A 12,823-nucleotide genomic window follows, 5' to 3' on the forward strand; every position below is an offset into this window, starting at 1 on the left:
ATTAAAAAAATATATTTAAATTTTTCAATCACTAAATTGCACATTTAGAGATAGAATACAACAGGCTGTGACTAAAGTTGTGGCATGTCGATTATTCTTGAATTTAAAATTTTTCGATATTGTACTAAATCACACTGTCCTTTAGGTTTATTCTGTGTCTAGATTATTTTATAGCTTCAAATACGTATTATAAATATACAGTGCTTGAGTTTTCATTTTCTTAATAAATTAGTTCTGGGCGTAATTAAGTTAAAAGTGTTAGCATTTTTTCACGGATCCAACTGGATTATGAATATGACCGTACATTACTTTCTTAAACAAATTCAAATGAGAGCGTCTTTCAAATAATCCTTCTCAAACTGTAATTAGTTTGACCCAAACTTAAAAATAAAATGAAAAAAAATAATCAACTAGACATGTTATATTGGATTTATATCATGGGGCAAAACCAACAATTACATATGCATCAGTAATATGGTGGACAAAAGTGCAACAAAAAAGTGCCACTCTCAAACTAAGCAACGTGCAAAAACTTGCTTAACTTGAGATCATATGGGCTATAAGGGCCACACCATCAGCTACGAAGGACCTACTGAATCTCCCTCCTTTACATATAATTATAAAAGTGATACGAGAATGGTATATTGTAGACTGCAAAAAAAAACCTAAGTAACTTACCGGTTAGGTCAGAAGATAGTAACACCATATACGAAATTGGTAATATTGACTGAACAATGATTTCTGACCACATGGTATACATATATAGGCTTAAAGTACCTTTTCAAATGGATTTCAGCGCACAAGAGGAAGGGGGTAGACAAAACACTCGACCAAGACTCCAGAGTTATACTTGCTACACAGACGGGTCTAAAATTGCAGAAGTATCGGGCGCAGGAATAATTGGTAGTGGTGAATATTTAAACATTTATATTCCACTAGGATAATATACGTCTATATTTCAGGCAGATATTCTTACAATCTTGCAGGGTATAAGAAAAATTAACATGAGGGCTTTCAAACTGAAGCGGATCAATATATGCACAGATACCCAAGCAGCCATGGAGGCACTCATAAGTTCTAAGGTCGACTTTGGGCTAGTGTCACACTAATATGGGTTTCAGGTCACCAGGACATATACAGCAATGAAAGGGCTGATAAACTTGACAGAAGATCATCAGATACAAAATAATTCGCTCCAGAGCCGGCCTTGAGAGTGCTAAAAAGCATCGTTCGCGACTGGGAAAAAGCCTGGATCCGAAGCAACATAACCCTTACTGGGAAAATGTACCCGATTAAACAAATGACAAAATGTATATTATATGGACGTGTGCTAAAAATGCTTTAGTACTGAGGAAAACAAGTAGGAGTGGATTATGAATATGACCGTACATTAATTTCTTAAACAAACTCAAATGAGAGCGTCTTTAAGATAATCCTTCTCAAACTGTAATTAGTTTGACCCAAACTTAAAAAAAATTAAAAAAAAAAATAATAATCAACCAGACATGTTATATTGGATTTATATTATGGGGCAAAACCAACAATTACATATGCATCAGTAATATGGTGGACAAAAGTGCAGCAAAAAGTGCCACTCTCCAACTAAGCAACGTGCAAAAACTAGCTTGACTTGAGATCATATGGGCTTTAAAGGACACACTATCAGCTACGAAATACCTACTGAATCTCCCTCCTTTACATATAATTATAAAAGTGATGCGAGAATGGTATATTGTAGACTGCAAAAAAATCTGAGTAACTTACCGGTTAGGTCAGAAGATAGTAACACCATATACGAAATTGGGAATATTGACTGAACGATGATTTCTGACCACATGGTACACAGATATAGGCTTAAAGTACCTTTTAAAATGGACTTAAACGCACAAGAGGGAGGAGGTAGAGAAAACACTCGACCAAGACTCCAGGGTTATACTTGCTACATAGACGGGTCTAAAATTGGAGAAGTATCGGGCGCAGGAATAATTGGTATTGGTGAATATTTGAACATTTATATTCCACTAGGATAATATACGTCTATATTTCAGGCAGATATTTTTACAATCTTGGAGGGTATAAGAGAAATTAATATGAGGGCTCTTAAAATGAAGCGAATCAATATATGCACAGATAGCCAAGTAGCCATGGAGGCACTCATAAGCTCTAAGGTCAACTTTGGGCTAGTGTCACACTAATATGGGTTTCAGGTCACCAGGACATATACAGCAATGAAAGGGCTGATAAACTTGACAGAAGATCATCAGCTACAAAATAATTCGCTCCAGAGCAGGCCTTGAGAGTGCCAAAAAGCATCGTTCGCGACTGGGAAAAAGCCTGGATTCGAAGGCAACATAACCCTTACTGGGAAAATGTACCCGATTAAACAAATGACAAAATGTATATTATATGGACGTGTGCTAAAAATGCTTTAGTACTGAGTAAAACAAGTAGGAGTCAGCTCAGAATAATAAAAAAATTTCTTATTGGACTTATGTGTTAGTCAAGAAACACCTGCATACAATGTAACTGTTTCATGGACACTTAAACTGTAGACTGTAGCAGAGAACAAACCTTGCATAAGTGCGAGGCATTAGATCACAGATGAAAAACACTTTTTGGAGACCACCGAGTGACTCCAAAAATATATGGTACCCATCCACTAGACCTGTATAAGCTGGTACGAAGTCGCATTCCATCCTGGAATGGGTATCAGTAAGACTTGCAAGATGTACAATAAATCAATTGGCTGCAGTATGACTGGTTTATAACTGACAGCTTCCATGAAAAGAATAGTAAATTGAAACAAACAACGTTTCTATTGTAACAACGTTCGGCACTCATCTATAAGATTATTTTTTCTAAAAGCCATCTTATAAACCGGTAGTAATGTAGTCAATTGGCTTATTGCACATTTTCCATTTGTTATCCTGTCTCCGGTTTTCATACATAATGTAGCTTCGCCTATTTTAAAAAAAATTTAAAGTGTTTGTCCTTGTGTATTGTAGTGTGGTGTTTAATTTTATGTTTATAACATTTTATTCTTGTTGGATAGGCCGCAATTGACGAAATGCCCCTGAATATGCTCTAGCGAGTGAAAGTACTTAAGCAAGATTAAATTAATAAAACTGTGCTCGATATCCGCCTTTTATTTGATCAAAGTTCATTTTCCATTTATTAATGATATTCCGTTATAGTACACTAGAATCCTGTTCCAGCTTGTACAGATATAGTGGACGGGTACCATATATTTTTAAAGTCATTTGTTAGTCGCAAAAGCCTACAATTTAGAGCCTCACAGTCATGCAAAATATGATTGACTGTTTTAGGTTCCATGCTGCAAAAGTCTCCTCTTTGTATACAGACATAATATGACCCACGCGTGTCCAATAAGAAAGCTTGTTATTATTTTGAATCTGACTACTGCTTGTTTTCCGCAATACTTTAGCTGTATTAGCGCATGTTTGTCCAATCCATGTGTTTGAACGGTATTATTCTTACAGTAGGGATTCTATTGTTTTTGAGGCCTTTTCCGGAGCACTCGTCAAGCTGGTTTCAGAAGGAAGTATTTTATTGCCGATTTTCTTTTAGCAAGTTTACCAGCTCTTTCTTTGCCGTAAATTCTCCTGGGTCCCATCTGTAAGTAGTCCTTTATAATCTAAAACTATTATTCGAGAATTTAAAAATATATTTATATCACTACTTACTCATGATTGGTAACAGGATAGTAAAGAATAAAGCACCACTAAATGCCGTTGTACCCAGTAAATACCACATACTAGCATATAATGTTAGTACTTGTAGTGGTGTTAATATCAAATATCCCAAACTTGTTGTGTACTGAACAATCCTATCTAAATCATCAGCTAAAATATTTACGATCTTTCCCACCGTTGCCTCCTCCATTGACTGAAGATGCAAAACCAAGAGCTGAAATTAATTGTTGATGTTAATTTTGCATAAACTTTAACTAAAAAAAATAAGAAATATATGTTCCAGTAGGCGGTAGATTAGAGTAGCGCGATGCTTTATACTATGTTTTATTTATTTTTTAAATTTAAATAATATTTTTAAAATTAAATAAAGTTTAGTGCATCAGTATATTCGCTTATACGTATTTCATCCTACTAGGATTCATCAGAGCGACTGGTACACAAGCTCTTAAAGTAAAATCAAATCTTTTCCGTCAAAAGAAGCAACAATAAAATGGCTTCAATGTGAACGATATAGCGACATCTGAGAATAAATCACCAAAGTAAAAAGTAGTTTTCCGTCAAAGATTTGATTTCACTTTTTATAGCTTCTATACCAGTCGCTCTGATGAACCCTGGTAGGATGAAATCATTATCATTAGTGGCATTACAGCTCGTTATGAGCCAAAGCCTTCTTCAGAACAATCTTCCATTCGCCCCTGTCTCTGGCAACTCTTCTCCATGCTTTAACTCTCTCTCTGGCTAGTCTTCCACTGGTCCTCTTCGGTCGAAAATTTTTCTGATCGTTGTATCTTCATCTCGCCTAACTACATGTCCTACTCATCGAAGGCGTGCTAATTTAATATATTTTACAACGTCAGGTTCCCCAAAACTTCTATATAACTCAAAGTTGTAGCGCCTACGCCACAAACCCTGTTCTTGGAATCCTCCATATATTTTTCTTAGAATTTTTCTCTCGAAACGTTTAAGCAATTCTTGGTCATTCTGTGCAAGTGACCACGTTTCAGACCCGTATGTTAACACTGGCCTTATTAGTGTTTTATATCTGGTAAATTTAATTTTTCTGGGTAGTTTTTGGGCCATATGTTTCCTCAAGCCGTAATAGCACTTATTGGCAAGCACTATTCTTCTTTTAATTTCTTCGCTGACATTGTTGTCTTTGGTCAGCAGCGAGTCCAGGTAGACGAAGGTGTCCACACCTTCCAGTTCCAGATCATGAATTAATAGTCTAGGTATCTGGTTGCCTGATCTAGTACAATACATATACTTGGTTTTCTGTGCGTTTATTTTTAATCCCATTCTAAGTGCAGACGCCCTTAGTGATCGAAATGCTTTGATCAGAGATTCTGTGGACTTAGCAATAATGTCTATGTCATCTGCATATCCGACCACTTGTACATATTTATTAAAGATGGTGCCATTCGTATTAATATGGCACTCTCGAATTACTTTTTCTAGTGCAAGGTTAAATAAGAGACACGATACTCCATCTCCCTGCCTCAGTCCATTTTTACAATGGAAGGGTCTGGAAAAGTCGTTTTGGATTCTGACTACACTTTCTACGCCTGTGAGTGTAAGTTCCGTTAGTTGAACAAGATGAAGCGGAATTTGAAATTCCACCATAACCTGTAGAAGTTTTTGTCTGTTGACTGAGTCGTATGCGGCTTTGATATCCACAAATATGTGGTAGGTGTCGACTCAGAACTCAAGCGTTTTCTCAAGTATCTGCCTGATTGTGAAGATTTGATCCGTTGTTGATTTATTGGGTCGGAAACCGCACTGTTATTTCCCAACTATTTGTTCAGCATAGGGGATCAATCTTCTGTACAATACGTTGGACAATACTTTATATGCCACGTTAAGTAGGGTGATGCGATGCCCCTATAATTATCACACACCATCATATCTCCCTTTTTTTGAAGAGGGTGCATGACACCTAATTTCCAGTCCGCGGGCGTTTCCTTCCGCTGCCAGATTTTGGTTACTAATTTATACATGTGTTTAAAAAGGGTGTCACCACCATTCTTAAAGAGTTCGGCAGGAAGATTATCCAAACCAGGAGCTTTGTTATTTTTCAGTTTTAAAATGGCTTATCTAATTTCTTCTTCGGTGGGGGGCGGCTCTTGAGCGTTTTCATCCATTTCAGGCAAAGTAATTTCTATTTGGTCTTCTTCACGACTATCGCTAAGCAGTTCCTCAAAATGATTCGCCCACCTGTTAGTATCTGTTCTTTGTCACTAATTATGGAACTGTTATTCTGGGTTTGAATTCTTTTCTGCAGCTGTTTATCTTCTGGTAGAATTTTCGCGAGTCTTTTCTATTGTGGCGGTTAACAATCTCGTTTAGAGCGTTTTCGTATGACTTTTTTTTTCCTACTAAATGTCATTTTTTCTTTTCGTCTAAGATTTTCATAGTCTTCCAGGTTTGATATCGTTCTGCGCTGCTGAAGTCTCTTATATGCTTCATTTTTCTGTTGGTTAATCGATCTACATTCTTCGTCAAACCAATCTTCGTTTATTTTAGCCTGGGTAGGTTTTAAAAAGCCTTTAGCCGCTGTATGGATAGCTTCCTTGCATTTGGTCCAGTGTTATTCTATACTTATATTTTCGTCAATTCTTGTCAGCTCTTTATTTAAAATTTTCCTGTAGTTATCCCTAGCGTCTTCAGATTTTAGTACATCAGTATTATATTTAGTAGATTTTGTGCTTTGGCCCTTCTTAGCGTGCCTCCTTCTTGATATACGAGCCCTGAGTTTTGTTCTTACAAGGTAGTGGTCGGAGTCTATATTAGCACCTCTAAATGCTTTTACATCTAGTACGTCCGAGAAATAACGGTTATCAATTAGTACATGGTCAATTTGGTTCTTTGTTTGACCATCTGGTGATTTCCATGTGGCTTTGTGGATATTTTTGTGAAGAAAACGTGTACTTACTACCACCATTCTTAATGATGCTGCGAGTTAAATCAGGCGTAAACCATTTTGGTTGCTGACAGCATAAAGTCTATGCTCGCCGATCGTGGGTCAGTAAATAGTCTCTTGGCCGACTTTAGCGTTAAAATCACCAATAATAATTTTTATCTCATTGTTCTGACATTGTCTGTAAGTGCTTTCCAGTTTCTCGTAAAATATGTCTTTCTCCTCGTCTTCTTTATCTTCAGTGGGAGCATGGATATTAATAATGCTGTAATTAAAGAACTTGCCCTTAATTCGGATACTACATAGTCTTGGACTTATTGAATCGAAAGCTATGACTTCTGATTTCAATCGTTTATTCAGTATGAATCCCACACCAAAAATATGATTATTTTTATCTCCATTGTAGTAGAGAGTGTAGTCTTTTTTTTCTAGGCTAGTACTACCTGTCCACCTGATTTCTTGAAGTGCTATAATGTCTGCTGAATATTCATTAAGTGTATTGGACAGACTTCTTAGTTTACCTGCACTATACAGCGTACGCACATTCCAAGTAAATAAACCAATATCATTAACCTTATTTCGTTTGCCAAGTCGTCGACAAAAAAATCCGTCCGGCTAATTGTTGTGACGTTTCCGTAATAGAAGAATTTTTACAGGAGTGGGGTGTTAACCCACTGCCCAACCCCCAACCTGGAGGACCAGTTTACCCGCTCTTGTCAGTTGCCGACCCAACCTTCCACCCGGGTTGGATACCGAATTTCCAGTTGGGTTGCTCGGTTTAACAGGGAACACCAACGTGAAGGTGAGAGTCGGATTTGAGTAGAAGAGGCTAAGTGTAGTAAACCGGAATCAACTCCATATTTTCGCAAGGATGAAATACGTATAAGCAAATATACAGAGGCACTATACATGAAATCAAATCTTAACTGTTTTTGCTTTCTTTTTTTCTTTTATTTCGGTTGACTCTTTATAAGTACAAGAAACCAATTCACCAACGATTTTTGCTTAGATGAGGAGATATGTTGTGGAATGCAACTTTTAGATTTCCCATACCTCTCTTACACCTTTAGCATCGTCTGTTATGCCTTGAAATTTATAGAAGGCACATATTAAAGCAAAAATATGAATAATACTCCTAAGTACATGACGTATTAACAAAGTATACGTTGTTTCCTTCTGACGTTCTGGCAAACATATCAAATTCAAAAGAAATATTAAATTTTAATAAAATATTAACAAATATCATTTGATAGTAAATTTAATTATATAAACTAAATAATATGTTTTATTATATAAAATTATTTTAAAACGAGTATTGGTCTAAAAATTTAAACAGATGATTCAATATTGTTATCCAATCAAATCTTTTATTGACAAATATTATTTTAATTTTATATTTCTTATTGATTGTCAATATTTTGTTAGTTACTTTTCATGCAGTTTTTAATCTTAACCTGCTTAGAATAAATATATGATCACTACAAATGAATTGATCGAGAGTAAGAATCGATGTAAAGAACCGCTATTTTGTGACGTTACCCGTGATGACGTAATCTTGTGGCGCTGGTTCCGTGACGACGTCATCATGTGGCGATAGTTTCGTGACGCTGGCCTCAGCATTTTACTAAAGGGAAAAAAGTAATACAACCCAGTATAGTGGATTCGCTTCAAAAATAGGTAACAAAAATAATTATGATTTCTGAACTTAATAAATATTCAACTTAAATATCCACACTCATTAGGATTTTGATAATTTTATTAAAAGTATTTAACTAACTTTCTACTCAAAAACTAAGTCAAATAAGAAACACAATAAGTCAAAACTAACATTAGAAAACTTTGATATAAATTTAAATGTATGTTCCGTAGATCACGGGCACAATGGTTGATATGAGAAACTAATCAGTTTCTATCTTTTTTACTATAGCGTTTCACTTTACTTTTACAGTAATATCATGGGACAACAACTGAAAACCTCAGTATATAAAGCCTTTTTCTTCTTCTTCTTCTTCTACGGCACTACAGCCCAAATTGAGCCTTGGCCTCCTTTATTTTTTGCCTCCACCCTTGTTTGTGTGTGGCTGTTTTTCTCCAGACACGGACTCCTAAAAGAGCTTGTGCGTCGCTGTTTACTGTGTCTTTCCAGCGCTTTCTTGGCTTTCCAACCAGTCTCTTTCTCTGCATTCTAGCATTCAGTGATCTTTTGGCAGCTTATCCTCTCCCATTCTTATCACATGTCCAGCTGATTGCAATCTTTGTATTCTAATGAAGTCTGACAGTGGTGTTTCCTTATAAAGTTGATAAAACTCGTTGTTGTATCAACTTCTGAAGATACCGTTTTCCCTCACAGGTCCTAGTATTCTCCTCAGTACTTTCCTTTCTAATGTGTCGAGTTTGCTTTTGGATGTTTTTTTCAGGACCCATGCCTCACTGCCATAGCATGCTATTGGTCGAATTAAGGTTTTATAGATTCTCATCTTTATATTTAGGTGCACATTTTTAGACCGAAATATATGGGAGAGGACAAAATAAGCTCTGTTTACGTGCGTTATTCTCTTCCGTATTTCTCCATCTTCTGATCCGTCGGCATATATTTCTACTCCCAGGTATGTAAACTTTCCAACCGTTTCAATGTAATCTTCATGTATAATGTTTTGTGGGACTATATTTCTTCTCGTCTGTATTATTATTTTTATTTTTCCTGTGTTAATTTCACACCTAGCCTTTTTGTTTGCGTTTTTAACTCTACGTATGTTTCCTGTGCTCCTCTTGATGTTTTACTCATAATATTAATATCATCGGCAAAAGCGGACAGTTGAACCGTTCGGTTGGTCAGTAGGTTTCCTCGTTCAGTTTGCATTTGCCTAACCGCATACTCCAGTGCCAGATTAAACAAAGTTGGGGCCATCCCATCTCCCTGCTTAACCCTGCGAAATTTTGAAAAAGGTGGTTTTGTATTCGTACACATGCCCATCATCCATTGTGGCTTTAATGATTCTAATTAGCTTGTGTGGTATTGCCATTTCAGCCAATATATTCCCTGTTCCTGAGTTTGTTCCTTTTTGACTGAGTCGTATACCTGTTTGAAATTTACAACTACGTTGTGAACATCAATGTCATGTTCCCATGATTTACTCAAAATCTGTTTGACTGTAAATATTTGATCCAGTGTCGATCTTCTGCGTCGAAAGCCCGTCTGATACTCTCCAATAATATTTTCTGCTAGTGATTCGGGCCGCTGGTTTATAATATACGTGAAGACTTTATATGCTGTATATGCAAAGAAATTCCACGGTAGTTTTTGCACTAGAATTTGTCTCCTTTTTTATAGATCGGGCATACTATACTTTTCTTCCAGTCGTCGGGTATTTTTTCTTCTTGACATATATCTGAGCCCAATAAGTCAAAACAAACATTAGAAAACTTTGGTATAAATTTAAATGTATGTTCCGTAGATCACGCGCACAATGATTGATATGAGAAATTTTTCAGTTTCTATCTTTCTGACTATAGCGTTTCACTTTACTTTTGATGGTAAAAAGTTTGGTGCATATCATGGGATAACAACTGAAAACCTCAGAATATAAAGTCGGTAAAACCACATTTAAGCTTTCACAGGAGAACAAAAAAACTAAATGTTATAAAGAAATAATAAAATTCGTTACTTTCAGTGTGTTATAATTTTATAGTTATTATTAATATAAGTAGTAACGTAGTACTGAATTCTTAATTAATGATTAGATAATATTTACACGCTTTTTCAATTTTGTATAAAATCGATATGCGTATTTTTGCTTTTAACATTAGTAAAAATTAAGAATATGTAGTTTGCCCCTATTTTAAATAAGCAGTCTTTTAAAGAATAAAATGCCTTGGAAATAAAATCACTAGTCAAAGCCACCGCTACTACTCAAACTGTGCTATTTTACATTCCACAATTTGGAGTCTCCAAAAAGGGAGGTTAATCTTACGAAAAATCAAAGTAGAAAAAAAATATCAAATCAAAGTAGATATTATTATAAAAAATTATAATGCGGAAACTTTAACTATTGGGGAATATAAATGGGGAAAATTTAACACGTCCTGGTGTGTCAATTGGAAAGAAACTCTCAAATCACTTGGAGAAAAATGAAAACCATGGATAACAGTAGAAATTATTGAATTTTGAGAGGCAAAAGCGAGATGGCTCTCCGACAGATGCCAGAAAATAGAAGATCTGGATAATATTCACCCAATAACTATTTAATAATGAAAGAGAAGAACTGTCATTAGAAACCACAGAGGATACCGGACCACCAATATTACGAGAAGAAGTCATTTATGTCATCAAAAACATAAAAGATGGCAAAATTTCTGGATCAGATGATGTGGCAATCGGATTATTAAAATCCATTGATGAAGATATTATTGGTGAAATGGTTGAACTCTTTAATCCAATTTATCAGAATGTCACAATTCCCTGACAATTCTCAAAAAGTCAAGTACAATAATCTGTTCAGTACACAAAACAATAGCTTTAATGAGTCACAAACTTAAAATTTTTTAAAAAATTATTTACAACGGAATTCTTAAAACTTTTGAATGTAAAATTAGTGAATTAAAGTTCATTCGTTTAGCAAATTCCCATCTGTCAACAAACGCACGTGTTGATATTCGCCGTCTCATTCGTCAAGAGGTTATTAAATATAATTTATTGCCTTAAGCCAGACAGATTCTCATGTTACATATCCAAACTTGCCAGCATGTTTAAATTCAAATTGTATTGTGTTGATTTTTAAGTTATTATATTGTGTTATATTTATGTTATAGTTATTGTTAAGTTATTTACTGTTAGTAAGTTTAATTGTGATTTAATGATTAAATTTCAAGAAATTCTTACACTAATAAGCCTGTTTGGCTTTCACGTGCTTCTGTTGACAATTGGGAATATGTAAAGTGAATGAAGTTTAGAGATGCTTTGTTCGGTTTGAATGTGCTTACCCAAAGATGCATGGATATCATGACAATCATGATAATCATGACATGTATTTATGTTTTGTAGTCTGTGAAAAGATATTTGATAAGGTTCAACATAAAAATCTTGTAGATAAATAAAAATGAATTTGAAAGACATAAAAAGAGAATTTAAAAATACTAAATGTGCACAAAGAATAAACTCAAAGTCCAAAGAACGAATAAAGAAGCCTAGAGAAAAACTAGTAAAAAATCTAAAACAAAATATTGTAATCTACCAAGAACTATAACATTTCTTTAAAACAACTAATATCAGAAATCTAATTCTTGAAAGTTCTTATTCACTCTTGTTTCCAAATTTTAAGTCTTTTCGTATTTGTGCATTAGCATTTTTTAGCTTGTATCAATGTTGAAAAAGCAAAAAGCATTGTTTAAAATTTAAAACTATTCAAAAGTTTCTTAAAATAATTTGTAACCTACCTTATTGTATATTAAAGAAGACAATGCTGCTTTCATCCTAATACCAATTTTTCGTAGCTGGTAGAGGCAAATATAATCTGAATAATAGTTGACTACGACAAGGATACCAATCAGACCCCCTAATATTATTCTTTCTCTAAATCGGTATTCTTCTCTAAAGGCTCGAGTCACTAAGGTTATTAAAGCACACGTAATTACCCTAAAATTTATATAAATATATTTAACTAGATAAATATTTAATTATATAACAAAAAACATATAATAATTAAGATATATATATATATATATATATATATATGTATATATATATATATATTTATATATATATATATATATATATATATATATATATATATATATATATATATATATATATATTGTTATTCCTCATCTCTTAAATCTCAAATTTTAAAGAAATTGGAATATGTAGCTATTTGTTTCTTTAGATTAAGAATATGTAATTAATGTAGGTAAAGTGCGTCATCAAACAATGAAAAGTTTATAATATATATATATATATATATATATATATATATATATATATATATATATATATATATGTATATATAGATATATATATATATATATATATAAATATATATATATATATATATATATATATATATATATATATATATATGGTATTTAAAGTTCGTACGAGTGCTGCCATGCACTCTGTAATCTAAGTGGAACCACCTTCGACCGGTATACGATGCCGTCAATTGAAAAAGTTGTAAAATTTCTACATTTCTTTGCTAATGGT

General features: G+C 34.1%; 1 protein-coding gene across 2 annotated transcripts in view; it reads right to left on the reverse strand.

Moving 5' to 3' along the window:
* LOC140443597 (ATP-binding cassette sub-family C member 4-like) overlaps positions 1 to 12,823 on the reverse strand; it is a 116,833-nt gene that overhangs the window by 71,947 nt on the left and 32,063 nt on the right. For both annotated transcript variants that reach the window (XM_072534946.1, XM_072534947.1), the window contains exons 3-4: positions 12,061 to 12,259; positions 3,705 to 3,927 (exon numbers count right to left, since the gene is read on the reverse strand). In XM_072534946.1, coding sequence (XP_072391047.1) covers positions 3,705 to 3,927; positions 12,061 to 12,259 — 422 coding nt within the window. The remainder of the gene's footprint in view (positions 1 to 3,704; positions 3,928 to 12,060; positions 12,260 to 12,823) is intronic.

The sequence above is a fragment of the Diabrotica undecimpunctata genome, chromosome 6 (genome assembly GCF_040954645.1).
Source record: "Diabrotica undecimpunctata isolate CICGRU chromosome 6, icDiaUnde3, whole genome shotgun sequence".
NCBI lineage: Eukaryota > Metazoa > Arthropoda > Insecta > Coleoptera > Chrysomelidae > Diabrotica > Diabrotica undecimpunctata.